Here is a 27,020-nt window from a genome sequence, read left to right on the forward strand (position 1 = left end):
GATGTGACAGAGTAGATCCCATAGGGCAGAGGTAAAAACAACAGCACTCTAACGCTGCAAGACAGCTCGACAGGATGTGACAGAGTCGATCCCACGGGGCAGAGGTAAAAACAACAGCACTCTAGCGCTGCAAGACAGCCCGACAGGATGTGACAGAGTAGATCCCACGGGGCAGAGGTAAAAACAACAGCACTCTAGCGCTGCAAGTCAGCTCGACAAGATGTGACAGAGTAGATCCCACAGGGCAGAGGTAAAAACAACAGCACTCTAGCGCTGCAAGACTGCTCGACAGGAGGTGACAGAGTAGATCCCACGGTGCCGCGGTATAAACAACAGCACTCTAGCTCTGCAAGATAGCTCAACAGGATTTGACAGAGTAGATCACATAGGACAGGGCTAAAAAGAACAGCACTCTAGCACTGCAAGACAGCTCGACAGGATGTGACAGAGTAGATCCCATGGGGCAGAGGTAAAAACAACAGCACTCTAGCGCTGCAAGACAGCTCGACAGGATGTGACAGAGTAGATCCCACGGGGCAGAGGTAAAAACAACAGCACTCTAGCGCTGCAAGACAGCTCGACAGGATGTGACAGAGTATACTCCACGGGGCAGAGGTAAAAACAACAGCACTCTAGCGCTGCAAGACAGCTCGACAGGATGTGACAGAGTATATCCCATGGGGCAGAGGTAAAAACAACAGCACTCTAGCGCTGCAAGACAGCTCAACAGGATGTGACAGAGTATTTCCCACGGGGCAGAGGTAAAAACAACAGCACTCTATCGCTGCAAGACAGCTCGACAGGAAGTGACAGAGTATATCCCACGGGGCAGAGGTAAAAACAACAGCATCTAGCGCTGCAAGATAGCTCGACAGGATGTGGCAGAGTAGATCCCACAGGGCAGAGGTAAAAACAACAGCACTCTAGCGCTGCAAGACAGCGCGACAGAATTTGACAGAGTAGATCCCACAGGGCAGAGGTAAAACAACAGCACTCTAGAGCTGCAAGACAGCTCGACAGGATGTGAAAGAGTAGATCCCACAGGGCAGAAGTAAAAACAACAGCACTCTAGCGTTGCAAGACAGCTCGACAGGATATGACAGAGTAGATCCCACAGGGCAGAGGTAAAAACAACAGCACTTTAGCGCTGCAAGACAGCTCGACAGGATGTGACAGAGTATATCCCACAGGGCAGAGGTAAAAACAACAGCACTCTAGCGCTGCAAGACAGCTCGACAGGATGTGACAGAGTAGATCCCACGGGGCAGAGGTAAAAACAACAGCACTCTAGCGCTGCAAGACAGCTCGACAGGATGTGACAGAGTATACTCCACGGGGCAGAGGTAAAAACAACAGCACTCTAGCGCTGCAAGACAGCTCGACAGGATGTGACAGAGTATATCCCATGGGGCAGAGGTAAAAACAACAGCACTCTAGCGCTGCAAGACAGCTCGACAGGATGTGACAGAGTATTTCCCACGGGGCAGAGGTAAAAACAACAGCACTCTATCGCTGCAAGACAGCTCGACAGGAAGTGACAGAGTATATCCCACGGGGCAGAGGTAGAAACAACAGCATCTAGCGCTGCAAGATAGCTCGACAGGATGTGGCAGAGTAGATCCCACAGGGCAGAGGTAAAAACAACAGCACTCTAGCGCTGCAAGACAGCGCGACAGAATTTGACAGAGTAGATCCCACAGGGCAGAGGTAAAACAACAGCACTCTAGAGCTGCAAGACAGCTCGACAGGATGTGAAAGAGTAGATCCCACAGGGCAGAAGTAAAAACAACAGCACTCTAGCGTTGCAAGACAGCTCGACAGGATATGACAGAGTAGATCCCACAGGGCAGAGGTAAAAACAACAGCACTTTAGCGCTGCAAGACAGCTCGACAGGATGTGACAGAGTATATCCCACAGGGCAGAGGTAAAAACAACAGCACTCTAGCGCTGCAAGACAGCTCGACAGGATGTGACAGAGTCGATCCAACAGGGCAGAGGTAAAAACAACAGCACTCTAGCGCTGCAAGACAGCTCAACAGGATGTGACAGAGAAGATCCCACAGGGCAGAGGTAAAAACAGCAGCACTCTAGCGCTGCAAGACAGCTCGACAGGATTTGACAGAGTAGATCCCACAGTGCCGCGGTATAAACAACAGCACTCTAGCTCTGCAAGAAACTCGACAGGATGTGACAGAGTAGATCCCATAGGGCAGAGGTAAAAACGACAGCACTCTAACACTGCAAGGCAGCTTGACAGGATGTGACAGAGTCGATCCCATGGGGCAGAGGTAAAAACAACAGCACTCTAGCGCTGCAAGACAGCTCGACAGGCTGTGACAGAGTAGATCCCACAGTGCTGTGGTATAAACAACAGCACTCTAGCTCTGCAAGATAGCTCAACAGGATGTGGCAGAGTAGATCCCATAGGGCAGAGGTAAAATCCCATAGGGCAGAGGTAAAAACAACAGCACTCTAGTGCTGCAATACAGCTCGACAGGATGTGACAGAGTAGATCCCACGGTGCCACGGTATAAACAACAGCACTCTAGCGCTGCAAGACAGCTTGACAGGATGTGACAGAGTAGATCCAACGGGGCAGAGGTAAAAACAACAGCACTCTAGCGCTGCAAGACAGCTCGACAGGATGTGACAGAGTAGATCCCACAGGGCAGAGGTAAAAACAACAGCACTCTAGCGCTGCAAGACAGCTCGACAGGATGTGACAGAGTAGATCCCACGGGGCAGAGGTAAAAACAACAGCACTCTAGCTCTGCAAGACAGCTCGACAGGATGTGACAGAGTAGATCCCACAGGGCAGAGGTAAAAACAACAGCACTCTAGCGCTGCAAGACAGCTCGACAGGATGTGACAGAGTAGATCCCACGGGGCAGAGGTAAAAACAACAGCACTCTAGCGCTGCAGGACAGCTCGACAGGATGTGACAGAGTAGATCCCACGGGGCAGAGGTAAAAACAACAGCACTCTGGCTCTGCAAGACAGCTCGACAGGATGAGACAGAGTAAATCCCACGGAGCAGAGGTAAAAACAACAGCACTCTGGCGCTGCAAGACAGCTCGACAGGATGTGACAGAGTAGTTCCCACAGGGCAGAGGTAAAAACAACAGCACTCTAGTGCTGCAAGTCAGCTCGACAAGATGTGACAGAGTAGATCCCACAGGGCAGAGGTAAAAACAACAGCACTCTAGCGCTGCAAGACCGCTCGACAGGAGGTGACAGAGTAGATCCCACAGGGCAGAGGTAAAAACAACAGCACTTTAGCGGTGCAAGACAGCTCGACAGGATGTGACAGAGTAGATCCCACAGGGCAGAGGTAAAAACAACAGCACTCTAACGCTGCAAGACAGCTCGACAGGATGTAACAGAGTAGATCCCACAGGGCAGAGGTCAAAAACAACAGCACTCTAGTAGCGCTGCAAGACAGCTCGACAGGATGGAACAGAGTATATCCCACAGGGCAGAGGTAAAAACAACAGCACTCTAGCTCAGCAAGACGGCATGACAGGATGTGACAGATTAGATCCCACGGTGCCGCGGTATAAACAACAGCACTCTAGCTCTGCAAGATAGCGCAACAGGATTTGACAGAGTATACCCCATAGGACAGAGGTAAAAACAACAACACTCTAGCGCTGCAAGACAGCTCGACAGGATGTGACAGAGAAGATCCCACAGGGCAGGGGTAAAAACAACAGCACTCTAGCGCTGCAAGACAGCTTGACAGGATTTGACAGAGTAGATCCACATTGCCGCGGTGTAAACAACAGCACTCTAGCTCTGTAAGATACTCGACAGGATGTGACAGAGTAGATCCCATAGGGCAGAGGTAAAAACGACAGCACTCTAGCACTGCAAGACAGCTCGACAGGATGTGACAGAGTCGATCCCATGGGGCAGAGGTAAAAACAACAGCACTCTAGCGCTGCAAGACAGCTCGACAGGATGTGACAGAGTAGATCCCACAGTGCTGTGGTATAAACAACAGCACTCTAGCTCTGCAAGATAGCTCGACAGGATGTGACAGAGTAGATCCCATAGGGCAGAGGTAAAATCCCATAGGGCAGAGGTAAAAACAACAGCACTCTAGCACTGCAAGACAGCTCGACAGGATGTGACAGAGTAGATCCCACAGGGCAGAGGTAAAAACAACAGCAATCTAGCGCTGCAAGACAGCTCGACAGGATGTGACAGAGTATATCCCACAGGGCAGAGATAAAAACAACAGCACTCTAGCGCTGCAAGAGAGCTCGACAGGATGTGACAGAGTATATCCCACAGGGCAGAGGTAAAAACAACAGCACTCTAGCGCTGCAAGACAGCTCGACAGGGTGTGACAGAGTAGATCCCACAGGGCAGAGGTAAAAACAACAGCACTCTAGCGCTGCAAGACAGCGCGACAGGATGTGACAGAGTAGATCCCACAGGGCAGAGGTAAAAACAACAGCACTCTAGCGCTGCAAGACAGCTCAACAGGATGTGACAGAGTAGATCCCACGGTGCCGCGGTATAAACAACAGCACTCTAGCTCTGCAAGATACTCGACAGGATGTGACAGAGTAGATCCCATGGGGCAGAGGAAAAAACGACAGCACTCTAGCGCCGCAAGACAGCTCGACAGGATGTAACACAGTCGATCCCATGGGGCAGAGGTCAAAACAACAGCACTCTAGCGCTGCACGACAGCTCGACAGGATGTGACAGAGTAGATCCCACAGTGCTGTGGTATAAACAACAGCACTCAAGCTCTGCAAGATAGCTCGACAGGATGTGACAGAGTAGATCCCATAGGGCAGAGGTAAAATCCCATAGGGTAGAGGTAAAAACAACAGCACTCTAGCGCTGCAATACAGCTCGTCAGGATGTGACAGAGTATATCCCACAGGGCAGAGGTAAAAACAACAGCACTCTAGCGCTGCAAGACAGCTCGACAGGATGTGACAGAGTAGATCCCACGGGGCAGAGGTAAAAACAACAGCACTCTAGGGGCAGAGGTAAAAACAACAGCACTCTAGTGCTGCAAGACAGCTCGACAGGATGTGACAGAGTAGATCCCACGGGGCAGAGGTAAAAACAACAGCACTCTAGCGCTGCAAGACAGCTCGACAGGATGTGACAGAGTAGATCCCACGGGGCAGAGGTAAAAACAACAGCACTCTAGCACTGCAAGACAGCTCGACAGGATGTGACAGAGTAGATCCCACAGGGCAGAGGTAAAAACAACAGCACTCTAGCACTGCAAGACAGCTCGACAGGATGTGACAGAGTAGATCCCACAGGGCAGAGGTCAAAACAACAGCACTCTAGCGCTGCACGACAGCTCGACAGGATGTGACAGAGTAGATCCCACAGTGCTGTGGTATAAACAACAGCACTCAAGCTCTGCAAGATAGCTCGACAGGATGTGACAGAGTAGATCCCATAGGGCAGAGGTAAAATCCCATAGGGTAGAGGTAAAAACAACAGCACTCTAGCGCTGCAATACAGCTCGTCAGGATGTGACAGAGTAGATCCCACGGGGCAGAGGTAAAAACAACAGCACTCTAGGGGCAGAGGTAAAAACAACAGCACTCTAGTGCTGCAAGACAGCTCGACAGGATGTGACAGAGTAGATCCCACGGGGCAGAGGTAAAAACAACAGCACTCTAGCGCTGCAAGACAGCTCGACAGGATGTGACAGAGTAGATCCCACGGGGCAGAGGTAAAAACAACAGCACTCTAGCACTGCAAGACAGCTCGACAGGATGTGACAGAGTAGATCCCACAGGGCAGAGGTAAAAACAACAGCACTCTGGCGCTGCAAGACAGCTCGACATGATGTGACAGAGTAGATCCCACAGTGCCGCGGTAAAAACAACAGCACTCTAGCGCTGCAAGACAGCTCGAGAGGATGTGACAGAGTAGATCCCACAGGGCAGATGTAAAAACAACAGCACTCTAGCGCTGCCTGGGATTCCACCTATCAGAGCTGCCGGCCTGTTGAGAAACCTCACGGTTTTTCTGCAGGACTAGCAGCCGTTGTTCTGGAAACAGTGGTTTAAGTGGGCTGGGGCCTGCCGGGGCCAGGCCACGGCAGTCTCCAGAAAGTGGGTCTGAGCCGGGGCCCTGCCGGGGGCCCCAGTCCCACACAACATTGGCGGGACGCATTATCCCGCCGCGGCTGCAGCCGCGACGGGAGATGCACCCGCCATTATGTCAGACAGGCTGACAGAAGTGGCAGCCAGGCACAGCGTCGCTGAGGCTAGCTGTCACTTCCGTCAGTCAGTGTAGCTTCCTCTGATGACCCCTCATCAGGCTCATCAGAGGAAGTTACTGTCCCTTTGTTTACCCTCCCCAGGTCACTGGCCCTCGCGGGCTCTGTGATCTAATATGCAGATTAGATCACAGAGGCCGCGGGTTCGCAGAGGGTGAAAGACCCTCGGGCTCTGTGATCTATGTGCTCAGAGCAGAGATCACAGAGCCCGAGGCACCTTTCTCCTTTGGCAAGGCTTTATAAAAGATGCCTTCAACTGTGTACCTTTCAAGCCATCTTTTCGAAACGTAGAAATATTTCTACGTTTATAAAAGATGGCTTGAAAGGTACACAAACCATAGTAGTACGCACACATATACATGCTCACATACATTAATATATTTGTTTGCACACCTTACAATGATTTGTGCACTTTTAGACCACGCCCACAGTGAAAGGCACGCCCTAAAGCACTGTCTGGAACCTTCTATCCCCCAAGCCCCTGCCAGTAACCACACGGTGCCGGTAAAGCTGCGAGTTTTCCTAACGCAGCAGCCGAGCAGCACCAAAGCAGCACTAATACCTTAATCTGCCCGCCGTCCGCAAGGCGAGGAGTCACCAGAGCCGAGGCTTTAGCTCATCTCTCGCGTTACGTTACTAATTAAACAGTGACGCAGGCAGGACAGTCACAAGCATTGGCAAAGCCAAGCGTTGCATGAGGTAGGCATTTGCCAGGCACTGCCATGATGGTACCGCCTGACATTTAGATGGCACCAATTGGAAAACGGTGTGAGTACCTGGACATATTTGACAGCGCCTGGCAAATGCCTAATACATACACACAAGCACATACACACACCTTTGGCTTAGCCAGTGCCTGCATGCTTTAACAGGACTTTGGTGCAAGAAAGACAGGCAATGAAAAACATCACTTAAAATCAAGTGGCTGAAGGCACACTTCATTAAGACATTTGTATTACACCAGGAGCTGTTTACAGCTGCAACTACGCCATGAACTCCAAGAAGACAGCTTAGAAATCACACTGGCAGGTGCTTAGAGCAGAACGTTTGCTGTTACAGTCTGATAGAGCTAGCGCAAAGAGAACTGATGAGGTTGAGTTTTTATGTTCTTTCTCCGAAAGAGCACCCCCCTCCCCTCCCTTCCCATCACATCCACATGCAGTCTTTTGTGCCATTTAAATGCCACTGTCTCAGTAGACTGCTTTTAAAAAAAACACTGGCAGGCTCTTTGAGTGCAAGGTTTGATGGTAAGGCTTGTTAAAGCGAGTTCAAAGAGTTCGCAGGGGTAGGAGTTTTGGACGGGAGGGGCAGGAATTAGGTGGGAATGGCCATAGGGATTAACATGGCCATGGGAAGTCAATAGGTGGGCAAATAACCAAACAACACCTAGAAGCTGTGTGTCCCCCCTCATATGCCATTTCTCCTCAGCTGCACTCTAATGCAATAGTGTGTCTAATAGGTGGCGCAAGAGAAAGTTAATAGCCCAAACTAATGAAAGGGGCTTTGGGGTCCTGCTGGTGAGAAAGGATTGAGTTAAAGGCACTGTATTTGCTATATACTCTCTGTGCATGGCCATTTACAAGCTATTTATTTCATATCTCACTTAATGTTAGTTTGGGCTATTAGGGAGCAAAATCAGGATGCGTGCTGGGGGGTGGAAGGAATGACAATGACGAAAGGGTGCAGCCCATGAGGGAGGGAGGTGGTAGCTGGCTGAGAAGAAGCAGGCGAGGTAAGTTCTGAGATGCGTTAGAAGGGAGCAGTAGGGATCCCCATGACACTTAAGAGACCCAAGTGTTTGATTCTGGACAAATCATTTGTATACACCTGTGCCACACTTTTCTTACCTGTTAGAATTGAATAACCATAGTTAAGCACATTAGAAGAGGTCTATGAACCAGCTGTTGAGTTTTGATCAGAAAAAAAGGGGGAAACTAGCACCTGAGATGACAGCCTAGAAACAGTATTCTTTGGCAGGGATCGAAGTGGGTGGGAGCGGAGCTCCTCTACTTTTTTTTAATGAAGTTTTACTGTTCCTATACTGTTATTTTACAAACAAACCGTTCCAGAATGGTTTTGTTTTGAAATAAAAGTGTAGGAAGAAGTTGAAACTTGCACTTCAGTGCACTGCACTGAAAGTTCCCTTCGACAGCAGGCGTATGTGTTTGGGGGTCTGTATAGTGTGGGGATGGGGTTTGTGGGAGGCGGGGGCAGACCAGCAGGGAACATAGTTTCACTACTTCTTTTCGTACACTTCGACCACCAGTCTTTGTTCAGGGCAGCCGCATCGCTGGCTGGAAGTTTCTCAGACTCTGTGATCCCCTCAGGGCACAAAGCCTTTTGTGACTGTTTGTCAACACTAGCTCTTCACCTGTGTCCCTGACAATCAATGCTCACCTTGGTTCAGCGCCAGAGCCGGAGCGTAAATGACAATTCCTGTGTATAAGATCTAGAAAAAAGAAAGACAGGAACATATATGACTATTGCAGAATGTATCAATCAGTACAGGGACAGCAGCTCCTATTGTATGATACAATCAAGCTTTTCCCAGAAAGCCTTAAAGATTGCAGACTGCGGTGCAGGGTTTCATGTAGAAAGGTCCGGACAAGCGTACATGCTCGTAGTCATTTTTTCAGATACCAGGAGCCGGGATTACAAGTGGTGAGCCACCGCTCAGATCTGGAGCCCCTTGATGACCGGCCAAGACGGCTGCCAACTACCTCTCTTCTTCTCACGCTGAATATTTCCACAGAACAACCACATTTGTAACTAGCAGCCCTACATGAAAAGGACATTGCTTCACGTAGTTGTGCCTGTACTGTTTTTTTTGCAGTCCTCCCACCACTCTGAATGGGCAGGCAGCAGAATACACTGAAGGAATTAGCCTGCCTTGCGACAGCAATCTGGCATCTCCTGAGTTACATCTATTCAAAAAACGTCTGAGAACAATTTTGTTTAAATAAATTATATAACCTTTCCTTTCACACCTGTCTGCTTCCAGCAGTCTTTTTGCCCCTTAATGCCTGTGGGCTCCGGCGCACTTTAAGAAGATAAATAAATAAATAAATCACAGGGAGTCTCCTGAGGGACGCCTTCCTGCGTCTGAGAGGGCACCCCCTTTAGATTGCCAGCTCTTCTTTTCAAAACATTCTGCATGATTAAAATGGGGACAGCAGTCGCACTTGTGGGAGAGGAGGGTTCTGGAAATACTCACGGTTTGTATGATGAAGAGGAGTGTCCCCAGGAGGCGCACGTACTTGTTAAAGCGGAGTTCCAAGTACTGTAAGGAGCAGACATAGGTCGCGTTAGCATACTCCATGCAAGTCTAGATATGCACTTAAGATAACACCATTCCTTATTTTTTTATTTTCTTATTTATTGTGCATTAGCCATCGATTTATTTATTGACTTTTTACACATATTCTATAAAATACAAAACATAAAAAATCGTACATCCACATAAAATTCCGCAAGACAAAAAGAACGAAAAGAAACTCAGATTAGAAAAGAATGATACAGTTACACTTATCACCCAAGTTTTCTTTCTCAATGACCATCTAATCTTAGATCTCGTAACAGTCTTACTATTTCTGCAGTTAGGACAATGTCATGCCCGGATGAAGCTCTGGACCAAAATTCCTCTGTATCTAGCCAATGAATGTCATGGACAAATCTTCTCAGCCTCACGACTCCCAACTCCCGTGTGCCTGTGCATTTAGATATCAGATGTTTCAATGTTTGGGTTTCATTGATATCACAATTCAAACATCTATCGTCTGATGAGGCTGTCTCTCTGGCTGATTGAATGTCCCTGGTCGGGAGTAAATTGAGCCTGAACCTTAAGAATAAGTCCCTAGAGCTTGAATCTGGGTATTTTCTCAAATAAGGGGGTAAAATCGTTCTTTTTTTCCCTATAATAGAGAATGATTGTGACAATTTTGTCATCCTCATCCTATCTCCTGTATTCACCCAACTCCACATTTTCAGCCGGACTTTCACTTTCATCGGATTTTGGACCAACATGTCCAATGTACACTCTGCGTTATCCAACAGGTTTAAACATTTCAGCTTCAATTTTTCCAGGAACTTGTTTGTATTGCATTGGAGTAGAAAAGACAATTCCTCATAAGGGAACCCTTAACGGGAACAAAAAGGGACCTATTCAAGGAAATCCCTTTCCACTCAAGCCAAGATCTCAAAGAAAAGAGACCAAACTCATGACTCAGAGCTACAATGGGTACACAATTTGGAAGGGATAATGATTTTTTCCAGAGTTTTGATTCCATCGCATCCCAGTTGACCTCCATTGCGAGGGGATTTGTAGCCATACTAAATCGAATTGTTGGGACCACCTTTCCTAAATAGAATTTTACCATGGCCAATATAGAGAATTTACAGTATTTCATTTTTATCCTCTTCATCTGGGCCCCTAATTTAATAGTTTTTAAATGGAGAGTTTCCGATAGATGAATTTTTGTTGAATGTGATTTAATTATCGATCCTAGGTAAATGAGCTCGGACACAATTTCTATTGTTCGATGGTCCATTTCCCATGGATAGTTCTTCACTATTTTTTGGGGATTTTTAAACATAAGAATCCTCGATTTGTCTGGATTATTTATTTTTATTTATTTATTTAATTTTTTTTTCGACATTTTTTTTTTTTTTGTCTGGATTAATCTTCAGATCGTTCTTTTGGGCATACTGTTGCAAAGCAGTAAGAAGTCTCTGCAGGCCACCTGGGAATGATCCAATACCACCACATCATCGGCATAAGCCAACCAGTTGATTTTCGTTAAGCCGAGGGGGGGTGATACTAGACCAGTGTCCTTTAAATCCATTCCCAGATCAGCCATGAAGAGGATGGACAAGAGTGGCGCCATCAGGCAACCCTGGCGGACCCCTCTGTTTACCCATATTGGTTCTGTTAAATAGCCTGGTTTAGAGAGTCTAACCCTCATCCTGGTGTTTTGGTGTAATTCAATCAGGATTGAGCGTACTTTTGAAGGGATTCCCCATGTATACAATTTTTTCCATAGAAGACCCCTATTAACCATATCAAACACTTGCGTGAGATCAATCCAGGCCCCAAAAAGAAAAGACCATTTTTCTTTCCCAGATCTCCCCTCAAGCAGCTCAAGACCAGACCATTGAGGGACGTAAATGGTCCCTTTCTAAATCCAGTTTGTTGTTTCGGAATTATATTAATTGATTTCGCCCAGTCTTCCAACTCTCTTAAGATCAGGCCAACAAAGATTTTACTGTCAGCATCCTATAATGAGATGGGTCTATATTTCACTGCTAGAAGTATATCTCCTTTTTTAATGATTGGGATGGTAATCGAGTTTTTCCATGATTCTGGAAGGCATTTAAATTTGATTATTTGATCAAACAGTAACTTAAGTATATAGGCCCATATTGATGGATTTGTTTTTAAGGTCCAATTACTCAAGCCATTCAGGCCTGCTTCTCTAGAACTAGAACAGCATTTAATTAGTAACTCAATGTCCGCCTCAGTATACGTGAGAGACCATTGAGCACTTTCCCAGTCCTCCACCGCCGATGGACCCACTAAACCATAAACCTGGGCGAAATATTCCACCCAAGTCTGTTCTTGGATAATGACATCTTGATTTTCCATTTGCAGTTCTTGTTTGCCTCCCAAAATTGCCCAGAAATTTCTCGAATTTCTCTGACATAAAGACTTTGACATAAGTTCCCCATCCTGCTTATACAAGGATGACTTAAACAATCTCTTCCAATTTCTTTGGTGGTTATTAATGAGGGCAAGCGCTATCTTAAATGATTCTCTGTCCAGATTAGCTCTTCTTAAATCTGGTTTTTGCCTTCTTTTCTTCCTCTTCTGTTCCATAATCTGTTGCTTAGAGGAATGCTTATGGGGCAATTTACATGTTTGGGTGTTCTGTTTCTGAGGATCCAGATCCAACAATAACAGATGAAAATTAGATGGATGACAGGATTCATATATTTGATCCTCAGGATCGTTAGCCACCCAATTTTGTAATTTCATAGTCAAGATTTACCCTCCCCTATGAAATTTTCTAATGCAGTTACCTGCCATATTCACCGACAGTTTGCATGTGTATGAGGAAACAGTTGAGGACAGATTGACATTAATTGCTAATGTAAGCATTGCATGGTCGTCCGCATGCCCCTCTTCTATAGATAACATCATGCAATTTTTCAAGATTTCCCCAGAGGCAAAAAGATAGCCAATCGTGGATGATGCTACTCCCCTATGCCATGTTGGGGTACTCGGGATATCACCCCTGATATTTGCATTCAACATCCACATATTCCATCCCTTCATAAAGTCAGTCTATTTTAGACCATTTTGTGTTTGCTGACGTATGGTCCCTGTTACTTGATCTTTGGTCATCAAACATTGGGAGTTTAAGTCACCTGCTATTAGAACTTCATCCGTAGAGTAGAGGGAGAGTAAATCCACCAACAAGTCCGACAATTTTGATAGAAAATTCAAGAGATCCCCCCCCGAGAATTCCAATACAAATTAACCAAAATCCAACTATGTCAAATGTTAGGGACTTTAAACTCCAATCCCACCATCAAGATACCTTGAACTTCATTCGATAGTAGTCTGGATTCATACAGGGGACTATTTTTACAAGCAGTCAACAGACCCCCCGAGGGTCTGCCTCCTTCCGACCCCACTGCTAATTGTTGGAACATGGTGAATTCATCTATTCCAATTAAGGTTATCAACCACATTTCCTGAAGGAGGATCAAGTCAAATGTTCCAAAAATGTAGGATTTTCTTGGGTCTAAGTAAAATGAATTATAGCCTCTTGAATTCCATGACAGTATCTTAAATTGATTTTTTACTAGAGGTTCTGCTGTTGTTTACCCACCCTAAGGATTCCTTGTGTGACTATTTCTGGCACCATCTCCCAGGTGGCCGTGGAAGCAGGTCCCACACTATGAGCCTTGGTTTGGGGCAAATTACGAAGCTGATTTCCTGAGACCTGAGAATGTATACTTATTTGCAATGGGCATGTTCCAGATATCTTAAAACCCCTTTCTCCCCAAGCTTCAGTTTCTCCCAAAACCAATTCTAGACCCAAATTTGATTTCAGCAAAATTTCCACAGTATTTGTATCTGGAAAAAAAGGGATTTTCTCGCTTCAATATCCTGTGAGGAAAAGTATTTTTAGCCCGGATTGATTTCATTTCTTGTAAAATCTTCGAGCGGTTCAGTGGTTCTCCCACTTGCCGCCTTGCTGACAATCTTGATACATAAACTCTTAAATCTTTATTCCGCTTTAAGTTCTTTGGACTTTTATTGCCAGCATCTAGCTTACCCTCTGTCTGTGAATGTGTCGGAGTATTTTTATTTAAATCACCCAACAGTGCAGAGGTTTTGAGTGAGTCTTTGGTACATCCTGGTTGTGGGTTTTTTACAGGCAATATCTGTGAGCATCCCTCTACTCCTGTCACTGGCGGCCCGCTTTTACCAGCCGTAGTTGGGCCTCTAGCCCCAAGTCCAGCGTCTTGAGATTGCTTATTCTTCAAGAAGATTGGGGCTATCTTAATTGTAGGTTTCACCAACTTTGTTTTTTTCCTTGGAATAAGAAAAATGGGCGCAATTCTTTTTGGAGATTCGATGTTATCTGTTTGCATGCCCACGGTTATTTCCTTTAAATCATCCTCAGGCGTCTCCTTTGATTCTTTCTTATCTTTTTCTTTGATCTTTTTTTCCTGTTTTTTTCCCTTTCCACTCCTTGGTAGAATCTCTTTTTCTTCTCTTATTACCTGTCCTGCCTTCGCCTTAAGACTCTTCACAAAGCGATTGGGTTCTGTCGTCAGGTGTTTCCTCTTTGCTTTACATTTCCCTTTTGCCTTCCCTTGTACTTTTACAGCCTCATCCAAAGTCATTTTTTGCTTTTTCTTTTTTGCTTTTCCAGACAATTTCTTTTTTTTCTCTGTTTTCCAATCTTCAGAGTTGGCAGATGCATTGGCTGGAGGATCCAATGTAATACATTTAGATGTTACATCTAAATCCATGGCCTGTGCCATTCGCAGAAATTCCTCCATCACTGACGTTGACAAGGGAGAATCATCTAACGATAGCTCCGGTACTATCGTGGGTTGCTCTGGACTGGACGCCTTCTCAATTACCTTCTGGAGAGGTTTAGAACTTTCCACCAGTTTGTCTATATCCATTTTCATCATACCACACTTGACCGATAATTGGCCAAGTTTCAGTGATTGATAACACCATTGCCTACAGCCACACCTGCTCTCCTTGGACATTGGCGTGTTCCACTCTGCACTATGAGGAGAGCAGTGAGTGCACACTCCCGTGCCAGGTCATCCTCACTACAGCCATGTCTGCGAAATAAACCCAACTCACACCTTAGAGGAGCCGGAGTCATGGAGGCCACACGTGTGTGTGTCCTGGACTCTCTGCGGCGCTATCGGCCTCGTAGTGACGTGGCTGGCCTGTCAGTAGCAATATTGGCATCTTGATTCTCGGTTTCTCTGCGTCACAACTGGACTCTCATTGACAACACTTATCTCCTACTGACAGTACTGGCCTCTGAGTAGGAACACCAGTCTCTCCGTGACACCATTGATCTCTTGACGTCACTAGTGGCCTCTCAGTGGCAATACTAGTCCATCCTTGACTATATGAGCCTATCAGGGACAGTACTGGCCTACTAAAGAATTTGCTGACCTCTCATTAACAACACGCATCTCCTACTGGCAGGACTGGCCTAGCAGCCATTATAGCGACCCCACCTCTCATTGACCCCTTCTGCTGTAAGACCATGAGGCTGAGAACGTTACTGTGGAAGTAACCGGTGGTGCCCGAAAGGTGGGTGGGTGATGGGTGACTATGCAGGGCACTATGAAAGAGTGCGTGAATTGATGCACACTTGAGTGGGAGAGAGAGTGAAGGGGAGGGTGGGTGACGTCGTGCCTACATGAATGGGTGTCTGAGTGAGAGAGTGCGCCAGCAAGTGTGACTCACATGTAGCACAGAACGCGACCAGGTGCTCTCTCATTATGTAGGGGCAACGCCAGGCACTAGTGAACCCCAACAGCAGCACAGCAGTGCGCCCCAGCACAAGTGGCTCAAGGTGTGCACCCCTACTGTAGCCGGGGCACACCTCCATGTGATGCCAGGCAGGCCGGAGGCATTGAGGGGCAGCCAGCATGCAGGGACTCGTGCCAAAGCAAAGATCCTCACTGCAGGTTCACACTCAGGGGCTCCATGGCAGGCTCCCAAACTGCCTCCAGGGGCGTCGGTGGGGCGCCCGTCTCTACTCACTCAAATACACATACATTCATTATCCCACAAGGAGGATGGCTCACCTTTCATCCAGACAAGTATTACCTGCTTGGTGCAACTTAGAAAAGTGCCCTCCTTTCATCCCAGACACATATTCACGTTCTCGTGCTACCTAGATAATTGCCCTCCTTTCATCTTAGATGCATATTACTTTTCCCATGCTACTCAGAGAATGGCTCTCCTTTCATCCCAGATACATATTCGCGTTCTCATGCTACCAAGAGAATAGCCCTCCTTTCATCAAATACATATCGTCTTTATCAGGCTACCACGTGAATGACCCTCCTTTCACCGCGGATACATATTGACTTTCTGATGCTATCAAGCGTACGGCCTTCCTTTCATCCCAGATCAGCGTTGGTCTAGGACGTAAGAAAGACGTTCTCCAACTGGCATGGTACAGGCCATACTTTATTTATTTATTTATTTAGACATTTGTTAAGCGCATCTAGGCCAGAGGCTTCTAGGCGCTAGTTACATAAGAGTGACGGTTACAGTCGTTGCACGTTACATTAAGTTACATCATATGTATATTGGGCTGTGCACTCACAATGAGGTCTGTGCAGCGTAAACTTGTGAATAGGAGGTGGAAGAGGGGGCAGCCCCCCACAGCGGAGGACTGGTTGCAGGACATGGTATGGGCGAATGATCAGGAAGAGACATACGCCAGCCTACTTCCCAATACCAATAGGCCGAAAAGACATATGGGAAGTCTCGGCCAGTACCTAATCGATAGAACGGACACTGCCAGCAGGGAAGAAGAAATACTATGCAGCCTACTGTATGATGTCCCGGATCAGCGTAATATGTGCTATCTGTATTACTGACCGCTATGTTGATGTTTACTGTTATTTCTGTGCCATTTAAATAACTTTTTTTTTTAAGTTACATCATATGACAGGTTAGGTTACAGTCGTACATATTACCATTCGCATGTTACCGTGTGTACATTCCGGTCGATCCATTCTCAGATAAGCCCCCCTCTTCACTCTCACCCCCTGGCCCACCCTCTCCCCTTCTGCTTAGACTTGGTTCCATGGCCCCTCGGACCCATGTGCATATCAACCCTGCATCTGCACTCCAGCATAGTCTAGCTCCTCATCCACTATGCCTTGCTATGCATAGCTCTGCGATGCCCGCGAATTCCCAGGGCCAGTTCAGCACTATATATAAATCCCAATAAAATAGATACAGTTGGTTTCTAGTGGATCCAGTCGTGGCATGTTGGGGTTTGGACATTGGACTTCCTGGACCTGCTCCCTAAAAATGTGCAACAGCAAAAATAAGGAGATGTGCATCAGACGTGCACCTGCTCCCTTATGCTCGTGCACCTGCTCCCTTATGCTCATGCACATGCTCCCTTATGCTTGTGCACCTGCTCCCTTTTTACTTGTGCACCTGCTCCCTTATGCTCGTCTCCCTGCTCCCTTATGCTCGTGCACCTGCCCCCTTATGCACCTGCTCCCTTATGCTCATGCACCTGCCCCCTTATGCTCGTGCACCTACTCCCTTATGCTTGTGCACCGGCTCCCTTATGCTCATGCACCTGCTCCCTTATGCTCGTGTCCCTGCTCCCTTATGCTTGTGCACCTGCTCCCTTATGCTCATGCACCTGCTCACTTATGCTTGTGCACCTGCTCCCTTTTTACTTGTGCACCTGCTCCCTTATGCTCATGCACCTGCTCCCTTATGCTTGTGTCCCTGCTCCCTTATGCTTGTGCACCTGCTCCCTTATGCTCATGCACCTGCTCCCTTATGCTCGTGTCCCTGCTCCCTTATGCTTGTGCACCTGCTCCCTTATGCTCGTGCACCTGCTCACTTATGCTCATGCACCTGCTCCCTTTTTACTTGTGTCCCTGCTCCCTTATACTCGTGCACCTGCCCCCTTATGCTTGTGCACCTGCCCCCTTATGCTCGTGCACCTGCCCCCTTATGCTCGTGCACCTGCTCCCTTATGCTTGTGCACCTGCCCCCTTATGCTCGTGCACCTGCTCCCTTATGCTCGTGCACCTGCCCCCTTATGCTCGTGCACCTGCTCCCTTATGCTTGTGCACCTGCCCCCTTATGCTCGTGCACCTGCTCCCTTATGCTCGTGCACCTGCCCCCTTATGCTCGTGTCCCTGCTCCCTTATGCTTGTGCACCTGCTCCCTTATGCTCATGCACATGCTCCCTTATGCTTGTGCACCTGCTCCCTTATACTCGTGCACCTGCCCCCTTATGCTTGTGCACCTGCTCCCTTATGCTCGTGCACCTGCCCCCTTATGCTTGTGCACCTGCCCCCTTATGCTCGTGCACCTGCCCCCTTATGCTCGTGCACCTGCTCCCTTATGCTCGTGCACCTGCTCCCTTATGCTTGTGCACCTGCCCCCTTATGCTCGTGCACCTGCTCCCTTATGCTCGTGTCCCTGCTCCCTTATGCTTGTGCACCTGCTCCCTTATGCTCATGCACATGCTCCCTTATGCTTGTGCACCTGCTCCCTTTTTACTTGTGCACCTGCTCCCTTATGCTCGTGTCCCTGCTCCCTTATGCTCATGCACCTGCCCCCTTATGCTCGTGCACCTACTCCCTTATGCTTGTGCACCGGCCCCCTTATGCTTGTGCACCTGCCCCCTTATGCTCGTGCACCTGCCCCCTTATGCTCGTGCACCTGCCCCCTTATGCTCGTGCACCTGCCCCCTTATGCTCGTGCACCTGCTCCCTTATGCTCGTGTCCGTGCTCCCTTATGCTTGTGCACCTGCTCCCTTATGCTCATGCACATGCTCCTTTATGCTTGTGCACCTGCTCCCTTTTTACTTGTGCACCTGCTCCCTTATGCTCGTCTCCCTGCTCCCTTATGCTCGTGCACCTGCCCCCTTATGCACCTGCCCCCTTATGCTCGTGCACCTACTCCCTTATGCTTGTGCACCGGCTCCCTTATGCTCATGCACCTGCTCCCTTATGCTCGTGTCCCTGATCCCTTATGCTTGTGCACCTGCTCCCTTATGCTCATGCACCTGCTCACTTATGCTCATGCACCTGCTCCCTTTTTACTTGTGCACCTGCTCCCTTATGCTCATGCACCTGCTCCCTTATGCTCGTGTCCCTGCTCCCTTATGCTCGTGTCCCTGCTCCCTTATGCTTGTGCACCTGCTCCCTTATGCTCATGCACCTGCTCACTTATGCTCGTGTCCCTCCTCCCTTATGCTCATGCACCTGCTCCCTTATGCTCGTGTCCCTGCTCCCTTATGCTTGTGCACCTGCTCCCTTATGCTCATGCACCTGCTCACTTATGCTCGTGTCCCTGCTCCCTTATGCTTGTGCACCTGCTCCCTTTTTACTTGTGCACCTGCTCCCTTATGCTCATGCACCTGCTCCCTTATGCTCATGCACCTGCTCCCTTATGCTTGTGTCCCTGCTCCCTTATGCTTGTGCACCTGCTCCCTTATGCTCATGCACCTGCTCCCTTATGCTCATGCACCTGCTCCCTTACACCCGATTGAGGAATCATAAAATGGGAAACTCTTTAAGAATTTCAGGTGCAAATGCAATTCACAAAGAAGCCGAGATCCACAGACAGGGTCCACGATCTGGGCACTGAGGAGAGACATTTGTTGAGAAAGCTGGGGAGCATCAGAGGAGACGACCTTGAACACCAGCAGATAGGGGTGATCCAGTGAGGGGGGAAAGAGCCCCTTGGACCCCAAAGGGGTGTGCTCCACTGAGGAGGAGAAGAGCCCATTCAGACCCAAAAGAGGGGTGTGCTCCAGTGAGGGGGGAGAAGAGCCCCTTAAGCCCCAGACGAGGGGTGTTCTCCAGGGAAGGGGAGCAGAGTATCTTGATCCCCAGAAGAGGGGTGTGCGCCAGTGTGGGGGAGAAGAGCCCCTTGAGCCCCCCCAGGAGAGGGGTATGCTCCACTGAGAGGGAGAAGAGCCCCTTGGACCCCAAAGGGTGTGCTCCAGTGAGGGGGTGAAGAGCCCCTTGAGCCCCAGAAGAGGGGTGTGCTCCAGTGTGGGAGAGAAGAGCCCCTTAAGGCTGCAGAAAAGGGGTGTGCTTCACTGAGGGGGAGAAGAGCCCCTTGCACCCCAAAAGGGTGTGCTCCAGTGAGGGGGAGAAGAGCCCCTTAAGGCTGCAGAAATGGGGTGTTCTCCAGTAATGGGGAGAAGAGTCCCTTGAGACCCAGGAGAGGGGTGTGCTCCAGTGAGGGGGGAGAAGAGTCCCTTGCACCCCAAAAGGGTGTGCTCCAGTGAGGGGGAGAAGAGCCCCTTAAGGCTGCAGAAAAGGGGTGTGCTCCAGTAATGGGGAGAAGAGTCCCTTGAGACCCCAGAAGTGGGGTGTGCTCCAGGGAAGGGGAGGTGAGCCCCGGATGCCCAGAAGGGGTGTGCGCTCCAGTGAGGGGGAAGAGAGACCCCTGAGAACAGAAGAAAGAGATACCCCAGAGACCTTTCACCCAAGAGAGGGCATGTGAAAACTAGTAAGAGAGAGAGTGACTTGATCCCCAGGAGAGGGGATGTGTAGCAGAGTCCTTTGCCTCCTCACCAGCCCCCCTGCCCCAGAAGAAGGAAGTAAGTAACAGAGAGGAGAACCCCAAGAAGGGGAAGTCTTTGGGACACTTGGCAAAGGGAGGAAGCCCTAAAATCCTGAGAGAGGTGGAGAGGCCTTGTAGTCCCCAGAAGAAAGGATAATAATTGAGCTCTAGAAATCACCAAGCAGGGGGCCTTCCTGTCTGGAACTTCGTGAATGCCTTTTTATTCACATATAAAATCCTGCCTTCAAGGACTACATTTCCCAAGAACCTTTATGTTGCAGCCATCCGAGAAAAATGTCCCTGCAATCGTGTTATATTTTACTTTTGCTTAATAAAACAGTTTAATTTTCTTTTGGCGTCACTAGTTGTGTGTTACGTCGGCCATGTGCCTGGAGCAACTCCCTGGCAAAGTGAGGTGGCAGTCTGCCAGCGGGGGGCAAAGCTCTGAGGAAGGTAGGAGCCTCTGAGTGCGGAGTTGTGGAATTATATTGATGCATGTTACCGCTACATGTTCCTCATACGGTCTGCTAACATGTGGTATTACCTGAATAGCAAAACTGGCCCCGATGCCCAAACGCCATCGACCGCAGCTTCTTACAGCAAAGAGGTGAATGTAAAGAACTCAAACTTGCACAGTGCAAATGCACCCCCCCGCCCCCGCCCATTATATAGAGGATTCATGTCACAAGATTACCACAGTCTGCATGCCCTCTACCCCACAATACACAGGACTTCATGTCATAAGAGGACCACAGTAGGCATGCCCCCCACTACACACAGGACGTCATGTCACAAGAGTACAACAGTGTGCATGCCCCCCACTACACACAGGACTTCATCTCACAAGAGTACAAGAGTGTGCATACCCTCTGCCCCACTACACATGGGACTTCATGTCAGAAGAGTACCTCAGTGCACATACCCCCACCACTATACACAGGACTTCATGTCACAAGAGTACCAAAGTGTGCATACCCTCTGCCCCACTACACACAGGACTACATGTCACAAGAGTACCACAGTGGGCATGCCCCCCGCTACACACAGGACTTCATCTCACAAGAGTACAAGAGTGTGCATGCCCTCTGCCCCACTACACATGGGACTTCATGTCAGAAGAGTACCTCAGTGCACATACCCCCACCACTATACACAGGACTTCATGTCACAAGAGTACCAAAGTGTGCATACCCTCTGCCCCACTACACACAGGACTACATGTCACAAGAGTACCACAGTGGGCATGCCCCCCACTACACACAGGACGTCATGTCACAAGAGTACAACAGTGTGCATGCCCCCCACTACACACAGGACTTCATCTCACAAGAGTACAAGAGTGTGCATGCCCTCTGCCCCACTACACATGGGACTTCATGTCAGAAGAGTACCTCAGTGCACATACCCCCAACACTATACACAGGACTTCATGTCACAAGAGTACCAAAGTGTGCATACCCTCTGCCCCACTACTCACAGGACTACATGTCACAAGAGTACCACAGTGGGCATGCCCCCCACTACACACAGGACTTCATCTCACAAGAGTACAAGAGTGTGCATGCCCTGTGCCCCACTACACATAGGACTATATGTCAGACGAGTACGTCAGTGCACATACCCCCACCACTACACACATGACTTCATGACACAAGAGTACCACAGTGGGCATGCCCCCCACTGCACACAGGACTTCATGTCACAAGAGTACCACAGTGGGCATGCCCCCCACTACACACAGGACTTTGTGTCACAAGAGTGCCAGAGTGTGCATGCCCTGTGCCCCACTACACATAGGACTCCATGTCAGAAGAGTACCTCAGTGCACATACCACCCACCACTACACACAGGATGTCATGTAACAAGAGTACAACAGTGTGCATACCCTCTGCCCCACTACACACATGACTTCATGTCACAAGAGTACCACAGTGTGCATGCCCCCACTGCACACAGGATCTAATGTCACAAGAGTACCTCAGTGTGCATGCCCTCTGCTCCACTACACATAGGACTTCATATCAGAAGAGTACCTCAGTGCACATAACTCCACCACTATACACAGGACTTCGTGTCACAAGAGTACCAGAGTGTCCATGCCCTCTGCCCCACTACACACAGGACTACATGTCACAAGAGTACCACAGTGGGCATGCCCCCCACTACTCACAGGACTTCATCTCACAAGAGTACAAGAGTGTGCATGCCCTCTGCCCCACTACACATAGGACTCCATGTCAGAAGAGTACCTCAGTGCACATACCCCCACCACTACACACAGGTCTTCATGTCACAAGGGTACAAGAGTGTGCATGCCCTCTGCCCCACTACACATAGGACTCCATGTCAGAAGAGTACCTCAGTGCACATACCCCCACCACTACACACAGGTCTTCATGTCACAAGGGTACCAGAGTGTGCATGCCCTCTGCCCCACTCCTTCATGTCAGAAGAGTACCTCAGTGCACATACCCCCACCACTATACACGGGACTTCATGCCACAAGAGTACCACAGTGGGCATTCCCCCACCACACACAGCACTTCATGTCACAAGAGTACCACAGTGGGCATGCCCCCCACTATACACAGGACTTCGTGTCACAAGAGTACCAGAGTGTGCATGCCCTCTGCCCCACTCCACATAGGACTCCATGTCAGAAGAGTACCTCAGTGCACATACCCCCACCACTATACACGGGACTTCATGCCACAAGAGTACCACAGTGGGCATTCCCCCACCACACACAGCACTTCATGTCACAAGAGTACCACAGTGGGCACGCCCCCCACTATACACAGGACTTCGTGTCACAAGGGTACCAGAGTGTGCATGCCCTCTGCCCCACTCCACATAGGACTCCATGTCAGAAGAGTACCACAGTGCACATACCCCAACCACTATACACAGGACTTCATGTGAAGTAATATACGTTATTCTACGCAGTATCGAAACGCTTATAGAATTCCATTTATATTAACACATTTTTGTCTCTTAAACGGTGCAGCTGCCTACATAGAACGACAGGCTCCAGAATGTACTTTTCGTAACGTAACATAAATAAGTACAGAATCACCATAAGTTTACAAGTCCCGAAATAGCGTCTGCCTTAGTACCAAGTCAAAAAAAGCCTGCAAGTGCCAGAATGCACGTTGGCCTGGTCAGTGCAGGTGTACTTAACCCAATTCCACCTAGGGCAGGACCAAATACCACATAATGTCCTCTGGTGCATTATAGAGGGCCCCCTACTCCAGCTGGACTACATGTCCCAGGATGCAATCTACCTAAACACAGGGAGGACACCATACAGCACTACAATTGCCAGAATAAACACTGCCTCAGTGTGGAAGTACACTGACAACGTGTCGCAGCTCGCACTACAGTTCCCTCGTTTCCCAAATCACCTAAACACACACTTCCAAGCACCCGGACATGCCATCCAAATAGTCCGGGTGGGACACATAGATACATATCTCAGAATTCCCTCTGCCTCACTTAGAAGACATGTCCCCCATGACTACATGCCCCATAATGCACCCGGCATAAAGGGGATGGGACGGCGGCGAGCCCCGGATAAAGCAGTAACCTCTGCACCCCTCCCAGTCCTTCCCGTAAGCCACTCCCCCATACTCTCAGCGGCCGAGTACTCTGCTGTGGAGCAGCCAAGGCAGAGCACGTGACCGGGCACTGGAGAGGGCCATGATTGGCTCCCTCCTTCTGCCTTCCCTCCACGTCATGGTAGCGGGGCATATGGAGCAACCAATGAAAATGGAGGCACCTTTGCTGGTACTAAGTGATAAACTCAACAAACCCCATCCGTTTTACCGAGCCTTTAACAGAAATGCAAGGACATCCCCACCCCCCATCGCCACTGGGTGTAATATCCCATTGCATCTCTAAATACTGTCATTATTGTACTGCACTGAGACTTAGTAAAGCTCAAACAAGACCAGTGATGGCTTCAAGGCGCTGAAGGGAAGAAGCCAGAGAATTTACATCAGATACGTCTTAAGGCGCGTACGAAAAGGGAGAAAGTCCGAGATATTGCGAATCTCAGAAGGGAGAGCATTCCATGAAGTGGGACCGAGCACCCCATTACCCCAGATGTGTGTAGGGCTTCTCTTCTGCATGGCACTGAGAAGCACTCAGCAATGCGACTGCTCCGCCATAAATAAGATATGATAGGTTATTTATAACGCACTTAATACCCAGAGGTTTCTAAGCGCGGACCCTGTGTTGCCCCGTGTAGTCTTGCTTCCAAGGCGAGCACGTTGCCCCTGAGCTATCCCCCCAAGCCACATATGCCCCGTATACAAGGCTTCTTGGCAAAGCACTTTTTATTTTCAATAAAAACATCCCCATAAATGTTCCCAGTTTATCCTTAAAAATAAGGCTTTTGCGCTCTAGAAATACCTTCAGTGACCTCATAATTGGAAAGGCGACGTCACACAAAACCTGAAAACACCACCGCCGCGCCATATATGAAGGATGTGGTTAACATGAAGCAGAAAAGTCCATAAAGAAGAGGAAGCAGGATAAGAGATGTCAGGGGCGTGGGGGTCAGGTGAATAAGGGTCAGGGGGTCAGGAACAATTAAGCGCTGATATTGGTACTGCAAGAAAAAATAGAATAAGGGGACAGGCCCCGAACCCCATTAAAAGCAAAAAATTCCACAAAAATGAAGAAGGGGGCAAGGGCTTGAGGTTATTTAACATATAACAGTGGGGTGTGGGGAGGGGGATGTCTACGGCAATATAGAAAGATAGCAAGAAAATATATCTAAATTTAAAAAAGAAGCTTTACAGTGTGTATATAAAAGTCAGAGCTATAACACATAAGATGAGTGCTAGAAAATAGTTCTACAATTTAAATGAAATACATAAAAAATAAAACAAAATAAAAATAACACATAATAGTTCCATTATCAGAGCTGCTCGTTACATTGGGACTCATTGCCAGTGTGGCGGTAATCCGATGTCGGTCCTATGGCATCGGTGGTAGTGCGCCAGTGTAGACCCCCATTTTAAGAGTCCACAGGATTCATGGTGATTTTCAATGGATTTACCGCGAGCGGTGATACTGTGCATTTTGAGAATTAGCACCTGCAGGCTCTGGGCCGAGGGGGTATGAGCTGGGCTCTCGAAAGCCTCCTTTTCTGCCAGTGCCACCGCACGCACGCGCACACGCACACACGCACACACGCTCTCATGCGAGGCCGATTGTTGGCTGTTCAATTGTTGACTTCATTTTAAGGGTTGCACTTTCCGGGAAGTAGGTCAACACCCCGCAAAGAGAAGCACTTACATATCTACTTAATGGAAGGGGCGGAGCTTAAAAGGCCCCGCGATGGAAGCACAAATAAAGACTCGGATCAGGAATCTGTCCAAACTGAACTGTTGCTTTAAACACCAAGCTCTCAAGTCTTGTTTCAAAGCATAACTGCCAAATGGAAAATGTGAGAGAGGAAGACTATGCTGTGACGTCGAGGCAGCGTCCTGTTAACTATTTGCCTTCCCTGTTACCCAATTTATACCTAAGAACCGTTTGGCCCACAGGGTCATGGCACACCTTGCGTCCTGTTTTCCCAATATGAGTAGCATTGCACAGTGGCTTGGCACGGCACGACTAGTCAGGGGCGTCCTTTTATCAATTTCAGGAAGTTCTGCTTCACCAGGCGCGGGTAGGCATGGCACGACTAGTCTGTGGTGTCCTTTTAACAGTTTAAGGATGCTCCGGGAAGATACGGCATGACTAGTCCGTTGTGCCCTTTTATCAATTTCAGGAAGTTCTGCTTCACCAGGCGCGGGGAGGCATGGCACGACTAGTCCGTATTGTCCTTTTATCAATTTCAGGAAGTTCTGCTTCACCAGGCGCGGGGAGGCATGGCACGACTAGTCCGTATTGTCCTTTTATCAATTTCAGGAAGTTCTGCTTCACCAGGCGCGGGGAGGCATGGCACGACTAGTCCGTATTGTCCTTTTATCAATTTCAGGAAGTTCTGCTTCACCAGGCGCGGGGAGGCATGGCACGACTAGTCCGTATTGTCCTTTTATCAATTTCAGGAAGTTCTGCTTCACCAGGCGCGGGGAGGCACGGCACGACTAGTCCGTGGTGTCCTTTTAACAGTTTCAGGATGCTCCGGGAAGATACGTCATGACTAGTCTGTGGTGTCCTTTTATTAAATTCAGGAAGTTCTGCTTCACCATGCTCGAGAAGATACGTCATGACTAGCCAGGGGCGTCCTTTTATCAATTTCAGGAAGTTCTGCTTCACCAGGCGCGGGTAGGCATGGCACGACTAGTCTGTGGTGTCCTTTTAACAGTTTAAGGATGCTCCGGGAAGATACGGCATGACTAGTCCGTTGTGCCCTTTTATCAATTTCAGGAAGTTCTGCTTCACCAGGCGCGGGGAGGCATGGCACGACTAGTCCGTATTGTCCTTTTATCAATTTCAGGAAGTTCTGCTTCACCAGGCGCGGGGAGGCATGGCACGACTAGTCCGTATTGTCCTTTTATCAATTTCAGGAAGTTCTGCTTCACCAGGCGCGGGGAGGCACGGCACGACTAGTCCGTGGTGTCCTTTTAACAGTTTCAGGATGCTCCGGGAAGATACGTCATGACTAGTCTGTGGTGTCCTTTTATTAAATTCAGGAAGTTCTGCTTCACCATGCTCGAGAAGATACGTCATGACTAGCCAGGGGCGTCCTTTTATCAATTTCAGGAAGTTCTGCTTCACCAGGCGCGGGTAGGCATGGCACGACTAGTCTGTGGTGTCCTTTTAACAGTTTAAGTATGCTCCGGGAAGATACGGCATGACTAGTCCGTTGTGCCCTTTTATCAATTTCAGGAAGTTCTGCTTCACCAGGCGCGGGGAGGCATGGCACGACTAGTCCGTATTGTCCTTTTATCA

General features: G+C 48.7%; 1 protein-coding gene across 1 annotated transcript in view; it reads right to left on the reverse strand.

The window, feature by feature from the left end:
* The window catches only part of LOC138514395 (sodium-coupled monocarboxylate transporter 1-like), a 146,921-nt gene that overhangs the window by 85,655 nt on the left and 34,246 nt on the right, over positions 1-27,020 (reverse strand). The window contains exons 2-3 of the mRNA XM_069629876.1: positions 9,484-9,549; positions 8,667-8,718 (exon numbers count right to left, since the gene is read on the reverse strand). Coding sequence (XP_069485977.1) covers positions 8,667-8,718; positions 9,484-9,549 — 118 coding nt within the window. The remainder of the gene's footprint in view (positions 1-8,666; positions 8,719-9,483; positions 9,550-27,020) is intronic.

Source organism: Ambystoma mexicanum, chromosome 12 (genome assembly GCF_040938575.1).
Source record: "Ambystoma mexicanum isolate Mex_15411 chromosome 12, UKY_AmexF1_1, whole genome shotgun sequence".
NCBI classification, from domain to species: Eukaryota; Metazoa; Chordata; class Amphibia; order Caudata; family Ambystomatidae; genus Ambystoma; species Ambystoma mexicanum.